This window comes from Tachysurus vachellii, chromosome 1, assembly GCF_030014155.1.
Source record: "Tachysurus vachellii isolate PV-2020 chromosome 1, HZAU_Pvac_v1, whole genome shotgun sequence".
Lineage (NCBI taxonomy): Eukaryota > Metazoa > Chordata > Actinopteri > Siluriformes > Bagridae > Tachysurus > Tachysurus vachellii.
Window position 1 is genome coordinate 7009859 of NC_083460.1, and position 22508 is coordinate 7032366.

The window sequence follows — 22508 nt, forward strand, 5'->3', positions numbered from 1 at the left end:
GTGTGTGTGGGACAGATTGGCTTCCCGCTGTGAGAAGCTGTGAATACGTCTAACAGGTCCTGGCGTCCTAATGCGGTACACAAATAAAGACAGATGTCTGTCTTGTGTGTGTGTGTGTGTGTGTGTGTGTGTGTGTGTGTCTACAGCAATTCCACCATTCTATAAAGAACTTTAAAGAAACACGATTAAGCCTATTCACACATCTTTCCCTCAGAGTAACCTTTTCTCTCTGACCTGTCTCTTCCATCCTCTCTGAACTTTCCCTCTGATGTTTTTTTTCCCACTGAAACCCTTCCTGTCTGATCCCCAGCGGATATGTTTCATGATGTATGTGACGTACGAGACTGCTGCATGACACTCAAACCGTTATCGCTAAGGAGTTACTGGAATTTCAATAAAGAGCGATTCAGGAGAAACTGAAAGGAAATGATAAGAAAAGCCTTAAGCCAAGTCTTAACTGAAACAAATTTTTAATCACAATGAGAACTTGTGTGTGGGATTCGACATTTGCATGTGTAGGCTGTTTTATGCTAATTTTACTTAAGACTTGGACCATACTGTATAAACCCTACACCCCCTCAGTTCATTGATGTCTCCCATCAGAGCCTAAAAATCTCAAGACTCTGGATTACTGATTCCTTACTGAATCCATGGTTCAAACCTCAACACTTTCTCAGCTGCCACTCTTGGGCCCTTGTGCGTGGCCCTTAACCTTTTCAGCTTGAGGTGCTGTATCAGGTCTGACTCTGCGCTCTGACCCCAACACCTTAACAAGCTGGGATATAAGAAAGAAAAGAATTTCACTGTGCTGTAATGTACAGTATATGTGATAAATATCTTCTTCTTCTTCTACTTCCTTTCTTTCTTCAAGTTTAATTTACTAGCCAAATACATACATCTTAAGTCTACTTAAATAAGTCAAAGCACTAATGATTTGACTGTACACATAATTCAATTCCATTTTATTTCTATAACCCTTTATATAGAAATGATATTATTATGCGCTCAACCTGAGCCTGAATACACACAACGTTCCTCGTGTAACTTTCTGACATTTTTTTCACCGACTCTGAATACAGCAACACGCCAATGCATAAAGGAGTGAGTCTAGCGAGCTAACAGAATCCTACAGTTCACTGCAATATGTTGTTGTCAAATTATGATGTACCCGAGAGAGTAAAGAATACCCACAATGCATTGTGATGTGTGTGGAGAACAGGGACTAGCTTCATTTTAAACTCAGGTCAGGTTTCACGGCACTGCTGTTACATGCTGAGTCGGTCTGAACTGAACATCAGTTTTAAATCTTTGCTTTTTCCATGCAACCTTAATGATGCATTTTAAACAAGGCTTTAGAATTCAGGAGAGGAGTTACTATGTGAGAAATCTGAATTTAAGATAGTTAAATATACTCTCACTCTCTCACTCATTTTCTACCGCTTATCCGAACTACCTCGGGTCACGGGGAGCCTGTGCCTATCTCAGGCGTCATCGGGCATCAAGGCAGGATACACCCTGGACGGAGTGGCAACCCATCGCAGGTCACACACACACACACACACACTCTCATTTGCTAACGCACTCACACACTACGGACAATTTTCCAGAGATGCCAATCAACCTACCATGCATGTCTTTGGACCGGGGGAGGAAACCGGAGTACCCGGAGGAAACCCCCGAGGCACGGGGAGAACATGCAAACTCCACACACACAAGGCGGAGGTGGGATTCGAACCCCCATCCCTGGAGGTGTGAGGTGAACGTGCTAACCACTAAGCCACCGTGCCCCCTAGTTAAATATAATTAAATATAAATAAATATCTCTAAAATATCTAGGCACTATAGAAAATAAAGCAATACCGTATTATTATTATTATTATTATTATTATTATTATTATTATTATTATTATTATTATTATTATTATTATCATTATTATTATTGTTATTATTATTATTATTATTATTATTATTATTATTATTATTATTATTATTGAAACAGAACTTTTTATATCAAGTTAAATCAGTGTGTGTGTGTGTGTGTGTGTGTGTGTGTGTGTGTGTGTGTGTGTGTGTGTGTGACCACTAAACAGGTTCTTTCATGTGTGTTAAAAGGAGGAACAAAAAGAGCAGCTGCTCTGGCACGTCCCAGGTCTCCCACTCAAACAAACACACACACACACAAACACACCCTTTTATCTCGACTGTCATCACCCTGCCTCGTTTCGCCCCCACACACAAAAACGAGGTGCATCACACCTCACACGATTCTCCCTTCTTCATCTTTCTGCTCATTATCATGATAAAGCTTAATAAACCATTAGAACGGCTGAAAATAACTTCTCTCACTCGACAGACCGTTCTACAAACAACCATCCATCTCCTGTGTTTCACATTCCGAACACTTAGGGTCTGCTAAACGAAGCTCGATTGCAGTGTATGATCTCTGCCGGTCGCACTTGAAGCTATAGCATCAAAGCATCTCGGTGCACTTAACTAACTGGAGTACATACCACTTACGAGAGACGTTAATCGAAAGTCTCATCGTATGTGAAAATTAACAACGTCAGAATGCTAGAAAATTATCCCTTGTGAGCTGTCCTCCCCTGCTTCAGGAAGCATTCATCTGTATGTTCATGCCAAGGGAGCAGAATAAATCTAATTTAATTCAATTATATTATGCCACTCCTGTGTTAGAGCTCGGCTGGTGAGCTGATTTGCGTATTTAGCATCATTGTGCTAGCGGTAATGCATGCTGAGCGGGATTCTCAGTGTACCTCGACCTATTGTTAACGACACATGCTCACAGCGTGTGGCAGGATTTGGCTCATTTAAATGGTAAAAAGACTAGGGACCGAAAAAGACCACGTTTGTACTGACGTGCATGACAGATGGTATGAGTATGAAGATCACAACTGACAAATGAGACTTTTTATAGCTTCAAACATATCACTAACCTCTAAAAAAATCCTTGATTACAGATTAAGCGTAAAGACAGTGCAACTGGGAAATTTCAGAAATATCAGCCAGTTCTGATGGTTAAAGTTGGCGTACCACCATTTTGTTGAGCGAGACCCAGCAGTCCGAGGGGAAGTCCTGCAGCATGGGGACGAGGAACTGAAGACAGCCGTCCCAGTGGCACAGCAGCAGCATCATAGCGATCAGGTTGAAGATGCGCATCACGGCACTCGCCAGGTCGTAGGTCATGTGGAAAATCTACAAGGAAGAACAACACAGAGCTTTGTGAGTGCGAGTATGAGAATACTCTACATCTGAGGAGACCTCCTTTTACAGCCACATCTACCTTTTAAGAGTAATCCAATTATTCACAGATGATTCACTTTAGGCAGATGTGTGTGTGTGTGTGTGTGTGTGTGTGTGTGTGTGTGTGTGTGTGTGTATGTGTGTGTGTGTATTGTAACATAGGATTTTGTTTGTTTGTTTGTGCTATTAGAGTTTACATCCTACAGAGGCCAAACCAGCTTAGCTTAAATTTTTATTTTTGTATTTATATTTCTTTCTTTCTTTCTTTCTTTCTTTCTTTCTTTCTTTCTTTATTTCTTTCTTTCTTTCTTTCTTTCTTTTTCTTCCTTCCTTCCTTCTTTCCTTCCTGTTTGTTTTTTTCTATCTTCCTTCCTTCCTTCCTTCCTTCCTTCCTTCCTTCTTTCCTATCTTCCTCTGCCTATTTCTTTCTTTCTTATAACCCACAAAAACTAACCAGATAGTGTAAGTTTTTATTTTTTCATTTTTATTTGTTTGTTTGTTTGTTTGTTTTTGCACCACAGCACGTTTTTTTTCTCCCCATTTTAAGTGGTATACAGTATATTAGCATATTTATTAACTTTTTTGTCCATGTCAGGTGGATATGGAATCTATCCCAGAAACACAAGGAAAACACCTTGATAAGACATCTGTGCATACTCACACACACACCACACACACACACACACACACACACACACACACACACACACTCACCCTCACACACACCCACACACACCATTGTACACATATGCTTCACTGACATGACAGTAAGTTTACAAACGTACACACTCATTTATTTCTAGGAGCAGTTTATATTAGGTGCAATTTATCACAGTTCATCTTCCGACTGCTTGCCTGTATTTAGGAGTTCATGAACTAAAGCTGTCAGGAGACAACGCTATCTGCTCCACCAAGTTTAAACCCAGTTACATTTACAATAATAAGCGATTAGTCTGAAACTCATGACAAATAAATACTTCTGAAAAGGTTCTTCTGTTGTTCCTGAAGTCCATGAATCTTTACACATTTTCTATCAGATCCAAACCATCCTGAGTAAATACGATTCCTTAATAAACAAAAGTAACCATTCTACTATGTGGCACACCAAGAAAGAAGAATTTCTGCAGTGAAACCGAAGCTTTGCTTTTAGACGTTTTTGAAAGGGAACACGTGTTTGGAATTAAACAATGCGAGAAGCAATGCACTTGATTCATTCATTTCTTGTTGCTGTTTACAAGGCAGGACCTTTTTTAAGCAGCCTGGACTAAACATATAAATCAAGAAAAACAAAGTCAAATGAGTCGCAGAAGACTGCAGCAGATGGAGTGAGAATTTAACATGGATCTGTGCTGGGAAGATGTCTAGGTATGAACTTGAAGGGTTTAACACATGAACCCTCTAAATCCTGTTATCATATGTATATTTATCTGATGTTTGCACTTTCTATTTTGCTTTAAGCAGTGAACTGAGTGTGTGTGTGTGTGTGTGTGTGTGTGTGTGTGTGTGTGTGTGTGTGTGTGTGGGTGTGTGTGTGTGTGTGTGTGTGTGTGTGTGTGTGTGTGTGTTTGTGTGTGTGTGTGTGTGTGTGTGTGTGTGTGTGTGTGTGTGTGTGTTTGTGTGTGTGTGTGTGTGTGTGTGTGTGTGTGTGTGTGTGGGGGGGAAAGCCAGATCCAAATAGAAAGCGAGCAAGCTGGAAAGCTGCAGTGTTATTTCCAAGACCTTTGAGAAACGTTTTCATTACATTAATGTCAGACTGCAATGCCAAGGGCACACGTATGCAGTAAAGCTCTTACCCTTTACTGTGTTTTCTGCCCTATGCAAAGAAAGAGGAGTAAAAACCTGCGCTGCTGTTGCTGCTGCTTCATCACCATGAGCTTGTTAAGCATTCTTTACTAGGCTTTCTTCACCTACCAATTTTTTTTTTTTGCTATGAGAACGTTGCCTTTTGTTTATGTCACTCAGCTTACTACAAATTACACACCTGCTTCAGTTTTTAATACAGAAAAAAAGAACACAATCAAATCAAACAAAAGCAACTGCAGGCTCAGAAGTCTTAAATGTTTCATCAACAGGAAATCATTTGTTCTGTACGAGACTGATGGCCTCATAATAAAGCTCATTTTCATAACAAACACACTTCCTATCCTGTTTATTACAGTGTATTTTTAAAACCAGATTATATCAAAGTTATGATACGCTGCATGGTTGCTAAATTGGGGCTGTGATGTTCTGGCCTACTTTCTACATTGTCTATTATCTCATTTCCTTTATACCCCGGCACTGTTGAATGATTCTGATTGGTCAGAAGGTAATGATAAATTTCCTCAGCTATAACAGCAGCTCTAACATTGCTGCAAGATTTACTGTATATTAATGTGATTTTTTTTTTTTTTTAAATATGGAAATAAAATTCTTGTTTTTATAGTAACAACTGATACAAAGACAAAGATGTGCAAGTAAATCGGGTTTAAAGATTGTGTAAGTGTTGATATATAAAAAATGTTCATTAAAAACATGCATTTATGGAAGGAGACTCCAGTGTCAGTCTCAAATACAGTCAGTTAAATCTGTAAAATGTTTTCTAGCATCAGCCGTACTCTGGCTTTACCAAAATCATGGCAAGCTTTGTCTTATTAACTTCATGACAAAGTAATTAAACAGAGCCAATGGTCAGGGAATGACTGTATGTTAAATCGTATTAAAACGTGATTAATTGAATATTTATAAGAAACGTCATTAATCATTAGCAAATTGTTGCTGTTTAAGACGAAAACCTCACCTTGTGGTCAATGATTTCTGTATTGTATAGTTCCTGTACATTTTTATTCTTTAATCCGATTAGTCAATAAAGTTCTCACTCACTCACTCATTTTCTACCGCTTATCCGAACTACCTCGGGTCACGGGGAGCCTGTGCCTATCTCAGGCGTCATCGGGCATCAAGGCAGGATACACCCTGGATGGAGTGCCAACCCATCACAGGGCACACACTCTCATTCACTCACACAATCACACACTACGGACAATTTTCCAGAGATACCAATCAACCTACCATGCATGTCTTTGGACCGGGGGAGGAAACCGGAGTACCCGGAGGAAACCCCCGGGGCACGGGGAGAACATGCAAACTCTACACACACAAGGTGGAGGCGGGAATCGAACCCCCAACCCTGGAGGTGTGAGGCGAACGTGCTAACCACTAAGCCACCGTGTCCCCCTGTCAATAAAGTTATCCAACAATATAAGGGTAAGAATAAATGAAATCAGTTAGTGCAACCATTTTGCATCCAAAAACACTCGGGTTGTACACAGAGCATGTGTTTATCCTGCTTCGTGTTGTGCCTTAGCCTTACATCTGTCTTTGTCTTTGGTCTTCCTCCAGAGCTGTGCTACATTTGCATGAATTGACTGATGCTCCGGAAATCAGAGTGATTAGTACTGATTAATGTAACACTGCACCATCAAGCATCCATCAGACACAGGACATTTGTTACCACATGACAGCACTTATCAATCAATGACCTCCTACATTTACTCACAGCTCCCTGACTGTGTGAAACAGGCACAGCTATAAAACCGCTTAGCTCCATATATTTATATAGATATTGCTATTAGCTTCAATCATCCAAACAATTGCTTTGTTTGCAAACTGTTTCTCCTGGTTACTGAAATAAACATAAGCAGGTCAGGAGGGAGCTGATGAATCTACTACAAAGGTATAATCAGGCTTCAGCAGGTTGCCGTCGCTGACTCAGAATACAAATAAGTATATACTTCAGCATAAAAAAACCAACTCGACAGGCCCACTGTTCTAAAAGAGCGAATATAATAGAGCGTACTCAGGTTTAGAACCAACATGATGAATTACAGAATGATTCAGTGCCACATTGAAGAGAAGGTTTGTCATCGTCGTTTGATACTTTAAAGCTTTAAAAGAGAAGAATTATTTTTGCGTAGTGTGTCAATAAGCTGTAGCATAAAACAAAAACACTTTAGCACTAGCATAAACTGTAGGTGTACATCTACCTCTGAATATTACATGTACATATTTTGTCTAAAAGTTCTAGCATTTTAAATACTATGGAACGTTGTTTCATTTCACTTTGCACTGCGTCAGCTATACATGGTTGAAATGGCAATAAAAGCTTCTTGACTTGACTTCTACTAGTAATTAGTCTCCCTCAAATGGGAAACATGACATGATGTTGATGTTGCCACAGCCAACTTTGGCCATGAGCCAAGGAACCAACATTGGCTGTACTATCTTTAGCCCCCGTTAGTCACTGTGACGGTAGACTCTTGTGGGAGTCTGTGAGCTCAGGTATGCAGAAGAGGGCAGATGAAGACATTTTGTCAGTTTATGTGTCTCCCAGGAAGGTTTAAGTGTCTCTTCCGAAACTGACATTTTGATGGTTACAGTATGTGCGAGGGACATGGTAACCTAGTGTTTAAGGTGTTGGACTACTGATAGGAAGGTTTTGAGTTTGAATCCCAGGTACAACAAGCTGGCACTACTAGGCCCCTGAGCAAGTTCCTTAACCCTCATTTGCTCAGCTGTATTAATGAGATAAATGTAAGTTGCCCTGAATAAGGGTTTCTACCAATTGCTGTAAATATCGGAAATTACACTTTGCTAGCAATAGACTAGAAAGTGTCAATAGTATGTTACCTAATTTTGACCAAAGCCTTTTGGCTCTTTGCAAGAATTCAGCCAGCACGGCTTTATCTGAAGGGATTTCCCAACCACACATTTGAGATAATCCCAGGGGGTGTTTTCAACAGGGGGTATTGTTCATTTCTATTTGTTTGTGTTGTATCTCACGTGTGTTGCCTGACATGATCTTGATTCGGTTCTCGCCCATGCAACACCTTTTCCTTATGTCTCTTTGATTACTCTCCCTACATAGACCTCTTCCTAATCTTGGTTATGTGTTCCTGTATTTCTGTAGCCTGTAGATTTTAATAAATTCCCCTGTTTTATGTTGCTATCCCTGTATATGGGTCTGACGTCTCTCTTTTGGATGCACTTTCATTCCTGACACACACACTTACTGTACATACACAAACACCTACCTAGAGACCATAGAACCTGGAGGAAACCCAGACTTACACTGACAGCTCCCACACAGACAGTATGATCTGCGACCTGTGAGCCAGCAACGCCACCCACCATGCCACCCAATTAAACATAGTAAATTATTACTATTAACACTAGAGTTGGCAGTGTGGTTACTTATACGGTTTCCTCGCACCGCCAAGGTTGAGGGATTGATTCCTGACTCTGCCCTGTGTGTGGAGTTTGCTTGTTCACTCCATGGCTTCAGGGGTTCTGTCCAGGTACTCCAGTTTGTTTCCTCTGTCCAGAGACATGTGTTGTAATGTTGTCTAATAGTGAATGATTTTGCCCTGTCCAGGGCATCCCCCACTTTGTGCCTCTGAGTGTAGGATATGATCTACAGAAAATGGATGGCTTATAATACAAATTTATATTACAGTAAAACCTTAAAGTGGTGGAGATTGTCCATTTCTTTTGAAAAGGGCAGAAGGGTAACTGAAAAATATACCAGCAGATGGTTGCTGCCAGTAAGGACACACAGAAAGGTGTAAGTGTATCTGATATTATGACAACACCATATTGTATTCCGTATAAATTGCTTCCTTCATCCATTTTATCATATTCAAATTTCTGCATTTTCTGCACAATCTTATGTACTGTACTGACTCACGTCTGACTCACCAAGCTGAATCACCTCATCAGCTATTTGTATTTATTCTGTTTCCTGTTTGTAACTCCATATGTTATAACTACCTTCATTACATCCACATGTCCTTCAAGTCACCAAGAGCCCATTTCCAGCTGGATCCTAGACTGTGTGCAGGCTCAAGTGGTCAATCAGGTTCTCGGAGGTCAGAACTGAGTGTCTGAGCGGAAGGGAGGAGCGGAAGGCTCTGGGTGGCGGGGCACAGGATTATACAGTTAAAGTAATTACAGCAGAGCCCTGTCATTGCGCTCTGAATGATAATCACTAATGACCCTGAATGAGTCCAGCATGTAATTTACCAATTTACTGAAGGAGACAAAAAAGCGAGAGTTCTGCATTCTCAGATAGTTTAATATACTTCAATTTACTGAAAGCTGTTAAGATTACATCCACGTAATAGATGATTATTATTATTAGCGGATAGTTTAGTGGATGATTCAGCGATGTAGCTGTGTTATATTCTGTATGGCTCAACTACTGGGTCATGTCATGTTGCAGAATGTTCTTGCTTGAAGGTTTTCCTCACCTCTCTCTCTCTCTCTCTCTCGCTCTCTCGCTTTCTCTCGTTTGATCACTGTTCACACCTGCTTGCTTTAATTAGCCTCAATGTGTCTTGTTTCCATGTATAATAATGTTAATGCAGTGCTGTTATCTGTATCTGTTCAGTGCTCCATACAGTATATCTGAATGAAAATTTCCTAGCCTTGCACTGTCTGAATAATTAGGGACTAGAAAGTACCTTTTATGGTTAACTTTTAGTAGTGTAAAGCATAAAAAGGTGATTATATAGACCTTTCTATAAAAAAGCTTCAAAAGGTACAGAGGCGTATGCATTGGCTGTTTTAACACCGATGGATTGGCATCTGTTTAAATCTAAAAGTGACATATACATATACAGTTAACTTACTTTTATACTGCATCAAAATATCCATAAGATATTTGGGATCTACAGCATTATTTTTTTCTCCAGGTGTTTATTTTAGCCACGATTCCTGGATTATACTCGAATAGTGATTATCAGCACTGGTTTGCTCTGACTGCTGGCTTGGAAACATGATTGATGATCTTCGGCTGCTTGCCAGCACCATTTCTAAAGCAAAATGCTTTGTTCAGCTTAGCGTAATGTCTTGTTTAACAGTAAAACAGCTTTTATATAGCCCGAGGCATCACAGTTGAGTAATAAATGCATTTTTTATGTTGTAAGATATATATTTACTTTCATATTTATGTAGAATAAAAAAACAGGACCACTCCTGACTCACAAGTGCTGTAATATTTACATCTAGGATTTACAATAATGTCCCATATTACAAGTCTATAATAAATTACTGTAATATCGTGGTGCTTTTTGGGATATTTCGAACTTTTAGGTCATTTCCAACAGCTTGCTTGGATGTTCATGAAAAATATTAGGAATGATCAAGGTTATGTGTGCAGTTTTTCATAGAAATGTAATTCAGAATATTATCTATTGTTTATTAGTCTGTGACTCGTTAGAGGCAATTTATTTGTCTTTAGTAACTACTGAATTTTAAATGATGCTAACAAGAATATTTTAGTCCATTCTCGACCTTAGAGTCGCCTGAGACGTGACTGTTGTTACAAAGAATCAACCATTTTTTATAATCTAGTTCTATACACATAATGTTGATGTGAAATACTGTGCATTGATTCTGTTGATTCTGTGCATTACTGTTGTGGTTTCCAAGTAAAAACACTACAATGCTATATTTTGTAGAAGCCTTAAACTGCCATTAAACACAAAAGTGAAAATATTATACAATGAATAAACTTTACATGTTTATTACATGTTTACATGTTTAGTTGTAAAGCAGAGATTTACTAGGTGTAGTAAACTGTAGTATTTAAAGCCACTGCGTAGTATAAATAGTGTAAGTAGTCTGTTCAGACTGAAAATTACAACAAAAATTTGATGCGCTGATTCACCGGAAAAAAACAAGCATGAAATGTTGAACATAGTATGAATAGCTTTGCTTCTGTAGCTGAATAGGTGCAGGGCTTCCAAAGAACTGATTTTTCTTTCCTGTCTTCAAACAGCTAGTGGAGGAAACGCTCTCCGGATATTTTTAATATTCCAATCTCGTTCAAGACAAAGGTATGTAATGATTAAGTAAAGCGAACATTCATCTTGTCCAGTGTTGGGTCTGTGGTGAACTCAGAGTTTACGATGACCCATTAGTTCCTAAGGAGCTCTCGGTTGCACAATTATAAACTGGTGTATAAAGAACATTGTTTACATTTATATTATTTACTGTCCAGTGTCACTCAAATGAGGATGAGGTTCGCTTCTGATCCTGGTTCCTCTCAAGGTTTCTTCCTCATATCATCTCAGGGAGTTTTTTTTTTGCTACCATCACCTCAGACTTGCTGAATAGGGACAGATATTAGAGATATATACTAACTTAAACTTTAAATTATTTTATTTTCTGTTCTCTGTAGCACAATTGATTTTAATTACATTTACAGCATTTGGCAGATTCCGTTATCCAACGACTTACATTATCTCATTGTTATACATCTGAGCAATTAAGGGCAGCTTGGTAGACCAGGGATCAAACTCAAAACCTTCTGATTGGTAGTCCAACACCTTAATCACTAGGCTACCACATGCCCACATAATTAAAGCTAGCGTCGCCTTAGGTTCGTTTGACGCCATTGGTTATACGGCAGATAATAATACTCTAAAAGTAATAATGAACTAATCCAAAGTAAAAATGTACTGTTCGCGGGTTTTGGTACATTACAATATTTTTTAAACAGGAGGAGGGGTATTTGTTTGCTTGATTTACTTCAGTGAAGGTCATATTTATAATGAACTAGGAACACATTCATAGCATGTTATAATATATTCATAAGACATTACACTTGTAATTCTGTATGTAAATGCATGATACTTTAGAACTTTCATTATCATGCATTATAAATTGTTTAACACAATGCATGATGGGTAGTGTTCATCGCGCATTATATTACCTACGCCAAAGGACCCAATCCACGCATGCACAGTGCAGGATGAGATTTATTTTCTTTTAAAAAATGAATGATGCCACTGTGATTATCATAAACTCCTACATCCTACACATCTGTACAGCTTCTGAAATAACTTCAGAATTCAGTACTTGGTTTAAATAGTAATGTGCCTAGGAGTGTGTCTGAGAATAAATGAAATGCAGGAATCAAAGTGAAGCAAAGTTGATATTAGTGATATAATGCTTTTTAAATGCTACTTATAATGGAATCTGTTAAATGCAATGTAAGAATCAATATAAAATATAAATACTTTTTTTTAGAAAGAGTTACAATAATATTGTGTAAGGTTGTGAATGTATTCACAGGCCATTCTATCTACCTACCTATCTATCTATCTATCTATCTATCTACCTACCTATCTATCTATCTATCTATCTATCTATCTATCTATCTATCTATCTATCTATCTATCTATCTATCTATCTATCTATCTATCTATCTATCTATCTATCTATCTATCTATCTATCTATCTACATGTCTGTCTGTCTGTCTGCGTGGTAAGTGAGGGATATTGTCGATTCTCTCAGCTTTCCCATGCTCTTATGGTCCACAGCAGACAAATGACCAGTTACTGGCTAATTATCATTGGCGGTCTCTCATTATTGCATTTACGGTGCCTGCTTGATCCACCCCTGGCTGCTTTGATTGATCCAAACATGTTGACTTGTGCATTGTGCTGCCTCGGAGTAGCACTCAAGTGTGTGTCTAGGGATTAGAATTATGCCCTGGAGACATAAACAGCAATGACAGCAGCCATGCAGGGTCTCAGTTGCCAGAATACGATGGGCAAAACAAGCGACTGACTGTGACACTACACTAATGGCACACTGTACTGGGCAAACAGCCTAGTTTCACATTCAGACCAAATGGATATTGGGACACCAGTGCAAATCTCAAGCCATTGTGAGGATAATATTCCATCAAGCAAGAGTGAAGTGATCATTTGAGCATCTCTGAAAGCAATGAGGAGATTCTTATAAATTATGAATTGCTCTAAACGACAATACAATAGAAATAGAAAGACAAAAACAAACACACACACATATATATTATATATGTTAAAAAAGAACAAATTTGAGCTCAGTTGATTTCTTTGTTCTTTCCGTCTCTCACGGCCTTTGAAATAAACTTCATCTTCTATAATTAGCTCTAAGTCTTGTGACTATGACACAATCGCAATCACAGTCACACACGATGTACACAGTGCACAGACCTACAGGTGACTGCACTCTTTATGCAATATGTAAAAACCATCATGGTGCTTCTTTAGTGTTATTTACAAAGTACTGGTCCTTATAAAATACAATGTACAAACCCATCGGCCCTGTATTCCAGCTCTTTATGTTCTTTTACAATGTAAAATCTGAGCAGTGATAGGGGAAGAGAAGGAGATGTATAAATAATGTATTCCCACAGTTATTCTTCTGTATGGTTGGTTGAATTGACGTCGGACACGAAGTCCCTGGTGACTAAACCACAGTTACTCGTGTCTAATAACAGACACCCAAATAAACACTTGGACTTTTGGTTGATAGAAAGAAATGGCCTTAAATAAGCAATTCTGAGATACTTTGAATATCGTGGGGTTTATTTTTAAATAAAGTTTTTAAAAAAGTGCAAACTCACTAGAAGTAGCTGAACTTATGGTGCTTGTATTCTACATCACAAATGAATATTAACATCTAATGAGTCTATATTTACTAATCCTTGATTATTTAGCTGGATACAGATTTATTCAGAAATTATTGATAGGAGCAGTTATGCAAGAAATGTGTGATTCAGGAAAATCCAGATAGTTTGGAAAACATATTTGACTTTGGCAGGAAGGAATTAGTGTTAAGTCTGCAATGAAATCTACAGACTTATGTCTGTAATGAAATTACGCTGATCTGTTAATTCCTCTGGGATGCACAATTGCACTTGACTACAAATTTGTAGTAGGAAAGACATTATTTACATTTATATTCTTTACTGTCACCCAAATGAGGATGATTCCTTCCTCTCAAGGTTTCCTCCTCATATCATCTCAGGGAGTTTGCTCATTAGGGATAAATGTTCAAGATAAATAGTAACTAATAAGTAGAATTTCTATTCTGTTTCTATGCTTCTGTAAAGCTGCTTTGAGAAAATGTGAATTCTTAGAAACAATAATAAAATAATGAATTGAAATATTTGTGTCCTATGAGATCTCCTGAGTTTGTGTAAATATAGATATACGCAGACTCAATAATGTAAAGCTTCAGGTTAACTGACAAGGAATTATGTGTATACGGTACTGAAATGTTATGTATGTTGGTGTTGGTGTTTATTGACTTTATATCCAGACACGGATTTAATGGAAAGTTTGTGAAATTCTGTCATATTATTGACTTAAAGTAAAGCAATCCAAAACAAATAAACAAATTAACAAATAAGACTGAGGACATAAGAAATGGCACCCTTGAAAAGGAGTTACAGTTAGTGTACATCAAATGATGCGCAGCAGTGGTTTAGCTGCATTACTGGAATTTAAGGATTCTTCATTTAGATGCCACTCTTTCTCCATATAGTCATATTTTTTTCCCCATTAGGTTTGTTAGTTTTGCTTAGAGATTTAAAATCATTCATTCATTCATTTTCTACCGCTTATCCGAACTACCTCGGGTCACGGGGAGCCTGTGACTATCTCAGGCGTCATCGGGCATCAAGGCAGGATACACCCTGGACGGAGTGCCAACCCATCGCAGGGCACACACACACTCTCATTCACTCACACAATCACACACTACGGACAATTTTCCAGAGATGCCAATCAACCTACCATGCATGTCTTTGGACCAGGGGAGGAAACCGGAGTACCCGGAGGAAACCCCCGAGGCACGGGGAGAACATGCAAACTCCACACACAAGGTGGAGGAGGGAATCGAACCCCCAACCCTGGAGGTGTGAGGCGAACGTGCTAACGAGATTTAAAATCAATTCATATAAATGAGCTGTGTTATTAACTGACTTAATAACTACATCAGTAATGTACTAATAACTAATTTAGTAACTGAAATGTATCATTATACATACATGGTTATGAAAAGACCTGACAAGGCTGCACTTTACTAATTGTTTAGAATCGATGGCCAGTGCGTTTTTGCAGCCAGTTTCTATACATGGTGCACAACATCCATTACTTGGAGCACCTTAGCATTTCATAAATATTTCTACTGGTTGCTGATGATCACAGATATTTTTTAAGGTTAATGTACCACTTAACCTTTTCTCTCTGCTTTAATCAAAATCTAATGTTAACCTAACCTGCATTCATGACCCTGGATTCTTTGAATTCTTGTTCAGGACTAGATTAAATGTGGGAAAGAAAGCCAGCGTGTTTCTTATCTTTTTCATATCCAAACAGCAGCCTACCTCCTCCCACTGGTGTATGTAGCGGATGAGCCGGGAGAGTCTGAGCAGCCTCAGCAAACTGAGGATCTTCGTGAAGCGCACGATGCGCAGAGCCCTGGCTGTCTTGTACATCTCAGAGTCTATTCCCTGTTCCACAATGAGAAAGATGTAATCCACGGGGATGGACGAGACAAAGTCCACCACAAACCATGTCTTCAGGTACTTTTTCTTGATAGTCTTGGGATCCAGGATGATGTCAGAGTTGTCTTCAATGATGATGCCAGTGCGGAAATTGAGCACCAGGTCCATGAGGAAGAAGGTGTCAGAGACTACGTTGAAGAGGATCCAAGGCGTGGTGGTCTCCTCCTTGAAGAATGTGATGCCTACTGGAATGATGATCAGGTTGCCCACCATGAAGAGGAGCATTGTAAAATCCCAGTAGAACCTGGAGATAAGGAAGAGCAGGAGACAAAATACAACAAGACATATGATCAGTGCTAGCATGAAATGTGCAAGTCCTCCAACATAATCACACACAATGGTGTAATATTTATATGTTCATGAAATCTTCAGTTAACTCAGAACATTATAACTCTGTTTTGAGTTTTAGGTTTTTCACATTTTTACTCTCATTTTTTTTTCCTGAATTGCTCCTTGTGCCTTCTTGAACCTGAAATTATCATGTATTATTGTCATTAATAATAAAATAAAAAATGTCTAATTTTGCAGAATTACATTTTTGCTACACTTGTGTATGCGTAAGGTGGTTAACAATGATGTTTGAAATACAAGTGTTGTAATTGAACTGTCATCAATGTATTCATATATATGAGCATAATATAGAAAAGCACATACACTATAGACCATCATGTGGTTCTTCCCTAATCTGATTCATTCACAAGTCCAGCATTTGACAAACACTTTTATACAGAGCGACTTACATTTAATTTCATTTTATACAACTGAGCTATAATGGCCTTGCTCAGAGGCCCAGCAGGGGCAGCTTGGTGGATCTGGGATTCAAACTCACAACCATCAGATCAGTAATCCAACACCTTAACCACGAAGCTACCACATCCGCTGCCTCAAATTTGGAAGAACACAATTGTACTGGATGTCTTTGTGTGCTAAGAACTTGCCCAAACCTGTTCCAGCATGACACTGCCCCTGTGCACAAATATAGCTCAATAAAGACATGATTTACAAAGGATAGTGTGGAAGAACCTGAGTTTCCTGCACAGAGCCCTGACCTCAACCCCAATTAAAACCTTTGAAATGGCATCAGTGCCTGACCTTATTAAGGTAGCTGAAAGAACACAAATCCAATCATCCATGCTTCAACATCTAGTGGAAAGCCTTCCCAGAAGAGTGGAGCTTAATATAACAGCAAAAGGGAAAAACATCTGGAATGGGATGCCTAAAAAGCACATGAGTGTGATCCAGGTGTCCACAAACATTTGACCAACGACTTTATCCAAAAATATAAAAAATGGTTGAAATACGTATCAGATGTGCAAATAATAAAAATGTTTATTTACCTCATCCTTATTTACAGAATAAGAATGAATCGAACTGATCATGAAAGAAAAAATATTACAATGAATGTACATTGCATCTTTACTTTACATCTATACTATATATGGATTTTTTTTTTTAATTGTGTACAGACAAATTACAACAAGTGCAACAGTTGGATCAAAATGCATCCATTCTTAAAACTCATGCTAGTACAGATAGTTTAGGATCTTAGAATAATATCAGGCTATAATGGTGTTGAAGAGAGAGTTTAAAAACAAAGGACAAGTTAAACATTGAATATCTGATGTAGGCCTAATATTGCATCTACATGCAGACTGATCTAGCTAACCAGCCTTTTTTTTTTCCAGGTTTTGTTTTGACTACGCGTGCATAACCTGAAATGACCCTTGCAGCAGGTTAACAGTCAACAATGTTTGTGTGGCTCTGAAGGAGCACGTGTGCCGGAGTGTCTGCGGATCGGCGGAAGTGACGAGTTTCCGTGCGGCGCGTGGAGAGAGCTCAAGGTCACCGCTCCCACTCCCGAGGCGCGCTGCTGACTCATAATTCGAGGCTGATGTAATCTGTGACCACATTCGCTTCTTGGGGCTTTTTTTTGTTTGTTTGTTTGTTTGTTTGTTTTTCTTAACGTAGGATGACGCATTGCTTGCGAAAAATAAAAGATTTTTTTTTTCAATCGTCTCACTTTCTTACTTTTTTTTTAAAGGTCGTACCGCAGATGAAACGACGAGAAAAAACGCACGCGTCAAAACACGCACGGCCGCACAAACCTGTACGTCACAGCTGCACGTGCAAATAAAAATCTCGGCTCCATAAACCACGAGCACGCGCGCGCGCCCACACGCACACACACACGCACACACACACACACAGACATGGGCATATGCGCCAAGATTCACTGGCGTGGACACCTTAGCCAACAACACTCTATGAACCTTTTTACAATAAAATATATAGGGGATTCGGATGTTGGTCTTCAACACAGAACCTCAGAAATAAGTGTCCAGTTTGAAAGGTTTCATGGCTGTAATATTGATAAAACCAAGAGATGTCTAGTAGATGTAATACGCACAGACTGGTGGGTCTCTAACAGAAACAGGGCTGCTGCTGCCATAACAAAACTCACTTTAGAGCCTTTAGTCCTAATATATTTCACTCCTGCTCAGTCCCTGTACTGTTAATGAACTAGCTCAGTGTTAATTAAATGACTGCAGGTGCTGTACATGTGTTTGCACAAATCTGCAAAGTATTATTGAACTATAAAGCAATTGTGTTGCCTCAATAGCTAGATCATTATATTCCCAATTTCGCTGTCTGTCAGTGCTGCCTCCTTACTCCCAACATCACCATCACTCCATGTATAAAAAAAACTGGATATGCCAATAAGTAAATGTGAGGGAAAATGCCAACCCAATCTGGCCAGAGAACCTTCATCATGTTAAACTCAAACTGCAACACAGAATGTTAGTATGCATTGCCAAAGCTTAGGAATGGGGTCAACTAAGAGAGCCAGCAAAACACAAGAACTGTTAGACCGGTCTGAAAAAAGTCCTTGACATAAATAAATAATAAATATATCATTATATTTATAGTATGTAACGTCTGCCTGTTTTGGCGCTGTCCGCTCTATGTGGTGCTGAAATCTAGATTTTCACTTTACAATAAATCAGCAGCATCTCGTTTTGTCATTTCGTTTTGTGGCTAGAAAATACCATGCATTGATCATTCAGTTAACTGATTAAATGATCCTCAGGCTACTGAAGGTACACTAGGCAGCGTACAGTTTACTGCTACAAAAGATTGCATACCAATAAACTACATAACTTATAGTTTTCCCCTGAAAATCTTACCTGAAGTCGCTGTAAGGGTGAATGATCCACTTTCCCGCTGACTTGACACGCTCCTGCTCTTTTTCCACTGCTTTCTGGCTGCCGTACATTCGTAAGGAGAATTTGTTGACCCCCGGCTGCAGCATACTACCGAACTGCCTCTGCATGAAGCTCGCTTGGCTCCCGCGGGTCTCAGCATCCTCAGTTGCGATCTGCCCGCCATCCTCGGACTTAAGGAACGTTACTGAGTTTCTAGGCTGCTGGCTCTGCATGGATGCGGACGCTTTGCGACTTGGTGCATTTGAAAACGACACCTTGGAGTCCTTCTTGTCCGGGACGGCGGCGGCGACTTCTCCAGGGCCTGCGGGAGCAGCGGGCGCGTCCGTGCCTGAAGTTGAGGAGCTCGTCGCGCGTTTATTCGCATCCTGCTTGTCCTGCTTGGACATAATGGAGCGTAAGCTGCCAGTGCCAGAGTCTCTTCTGCACTCGCCGTTTTTATTGCACTTCATAACGGAAACCGGAGCTGCGGCGTTGCTTCCTCCTTCTCCTGGAACATTACAGGCGTCTACCGTGAGCGCAAGAGGAGATGATTTCCCTGGTTCGGGATCGTCGCGTACCGCCGCATCACTCAGACGCGCAGGCGCGAACGTCCTAACTGCTGCGGATGCGTCCGTGGGAGCGACAACTTCCACTTGCTCGAGCTCTGAAGTGTCTTGGACCGCCGAGATCTCGTCGTTAGAGGAGCTCATTAGCGCGGCTCCCCCTCCTGACGTGAAGTTTTGCATCTTATTGGTGCCTCCTCCTACTCCCCCTACTCCTCCTCCTACACCTCCTACTCCTCCTCCGGTGGCACCGGCTCGCCTAAGTCGAGACTGCTGATACTTGGGCTCTTCTTCACTGTCCTCTGCCTCGTCCGTGATTTCGTGCTTGGTCGGGCCGCACTGGTTGGACAGTCTGGTGTCGCAGCGGCTTGCGCAATGAGACGGCGGCGCGCCACAACCGCTCACGACGGCAGGCTTTTGCACGACAACTCCAGAGCCGGGTGAAACCTCATTCCGGTCCATGGCGTTCGGGGGATCAAATTTGGCCTCCGGTAATCTTGAGGGGAAATCAGTGGAGAGAGAGAGAGAGAGAGAGAGAGAGAGAGAGAGAGAGAGAGAGAGAGAGAGAGAGAGAGAGAGAGAATGATTTCTGGAATCTGCTTTCTTGCTTTATCACATTTATTCATTAATTTATTCATTCATACATTATTTATCTTGTTTTGCAGTCAGTCAGTCTGGTATCTAAAGTTTGCTTCTAGTTTTGCAATAGAGACAGAGTCCTGCTGAGTAACCCAGCTTGGCCCGACCAGCTACCAAAAACTCTGGTCAAACTGGAAGACCATTCCTTACCGTTGTCTTATTTTCTTGTCTACAATGTGACATTCAGAAAATAAACCAGTTCTTATAGTCAACCAGTTTCACCAATTATCCTTGTGTTTTGATATCTGTTCGGATTTCAGGGTGCTTTATTTGAAACCCAGACTGGATGTGAAAAAAAAAATCAATGATTGACGATTGAAAAATGATCCATTTTTGGCTATCTAATTAAAATATATATAGATAGCCTGATCAGTGTTTTTGCTGCCCTAGTTAGATGTGTACATTTGAGTTTCTAAATGTTTATGGAAACTAATTTCTTAACTGGATTTAATTTCCCTTAAAGAAGCAATTTGTCATTTTTATAGCCCTCTGCTGACATTAAGGGGAGCTGCATGTACACACAAAATAATGGCAAGCATTACTCTTCTATACAAAAAGAAGAAAACAAAGCTGAAGTGCTCATCAGGCCAGCTATTCTGACTGGAGGTGGAGCTGATTTCTGGTCTGTAAAAACTGTAAATAAAATCCACATATAAAAAAAAAACAAGCAAGATCCATTGTACAGCAATATCTGTGCCCAGTAAATTAAATAACTGCCACATGCCTATAACAGTTAATTATTTTTGTTTTTGCAGTTTTTTCAGCAGGTTTTAATCTGTACAGTCGTTTTTAGCTAAAAGAAGTTCAAAATCTTATTAGCCAGGGTTTCTAATTAAATGCCACCACAGTAGCTAAGTACGATTTCAAGTAATCAGCATAAAAGAAATTGCAACGACATTGTGAGGTCCTTGTCATAGAGGATGTTCTCAATGACAGTCTTCCCTCAATGACATCAGCCTACTGCCCCCTGGTGACAGAAATGAGAGACTCATTTCTTCTAAGACAAGACAGCACAAGACAAGACAAGAGAAGAGGAGATGAGAGGACAGGACAGCAGTGTGCTAAGGCACAGACCTGCTTTAATCTCCATAACATTGAATGTAAAGGGAGCAAAAACACTCACATAGAAAGCATAGAGTCAAACCGCTTCAGCATGCACTGCTTGATGCTTTTGTTAGAAATCCTCCCATTGTTCTAAGCTGTACTGTTGATAATGTACTAAGATTTTTGTATCTGTCCTTAAGCACTTATTTTGGTTTTGCTATGTAATGCAACTCAGCAAAAACAACCATTTCTTTGGAATATTTTCTTTCTTTGGAATAGAATATTTATTAAGTGAAATATGCACAGTGTCAGAACAGCATCCAGATACAGGACATGTTAAACACTTTTAAAAAAGCATTAAAAAATAATAATAATGTTTAAACTTTAATTGTTTTTTAATAAGTCAGGAGCTCATCATGCCCCTACATGCCTTAGCATACTTCACCGTGATCTCTACACATGGCAGAGTAAAGGTATGCGCCTGACTTACAGCAACTAACAACAACTCAACAATAAGCTCACTGATGTAGCTGATCAGTTATCTTTAAGAACGCAGGACGGATCTTTCCGCAATGTTTCCGAGAACTGACAGATTTACCCCAGCAGGGAGGCAGGCTTACCTTGAGAGAGCCAGTGCGTGCCAATGTCATTGAAAGGTTGTCTGAGCTCAATGGACCTGAGCGTGGCATCCATGTGTCCATGTGCCGAGGACACACATCATTCATTGCCTAACAAAGGGTCAGTGAGCCGCCACGGCATCCTGTTTCTCCCGCTTGCTTCTTTTTACCTTCAACTGCTTGCTGCTGACTGACTGATGACAAGCTGCACAACACTGAATCACAGTTTCTCTGTGTCTGCAGCGTCACGCACTTCCTGGTTGGACACACAGGAGCGTGATGCTCCCGGTTTCATTTGCATAAAAGGCAGAGTTCCGAGAAAAGGAGACAAGACTGGGATGGATCTTGGAGATGAGCCAGACAGAATAGATCGCAGGAACAGAAGAGACAGAAGAAGACAAGCTATTCACAAGTAATCTGCTATTCACAAGTAAAATGGTGGTGCTTGATGTCTCCAAGACACACATCTATTTTTGATACATACATAAAAATATAGTATAACACAATGCCCTTTTTGGAGATATGGGAGGTATTTATCAGAAGAATGTTTAGACATAGGGTACATCACTAATGATATATAAATATAGAAATACGGTTTGTACTAAATGTTTAATGTAAATTCTCCTCTTTTTATGGGTTTCTTGTATAGTTAAGCAGGACTGTCAAGTGTCACGCATTAAGAGTGACAGTCACGCATTTGGGTCTTTTCTCACGCTCTCCCGCCACACATCGTATTTCTCACGCAGAAAAACTTTTTGACTATTTATCATATGTTTAATATCCCGCAAAATGTAT

At 39.8% G+C, this 22508-nt stretch overlaps 1 protein-coding gene across 1 annotated transcript in view; it reads right to left on the bottom strand.

The window, feature by feature from the left end:
* LOC132846008 (potassium/sodium hyperpolarization-activated cyclic nucleotide-gated channel 2-like) overlaps positions 1-21894 on the bottom strand; it is a 69860-nt gene extending 47966 nt beyond the window's left edge. The window contains exons 1-4 of the mRNA XM_060870499.1: positions 21717-21894; positions 18833-19909; positions 15468-15891; positions 3052-3213 (exon numbers count right to left, since the gene is read on the bottom strand). Coding sequence (XP_060726482.1) covers positions 3052-3213; positions 15468-15891; positions 18833-19875 — 1629 coding nt within the window. The 5' untranslated portion in view covers positions 19876-19909; positions 21717-21894. The remainder of the gene's footprint in view (positions 1-3051; positions 3214-15467; positions 15892-18832; positions 19910-21716) is intronic.
* Positions 21895-22508: the final 614 nt, after the last annotated feature.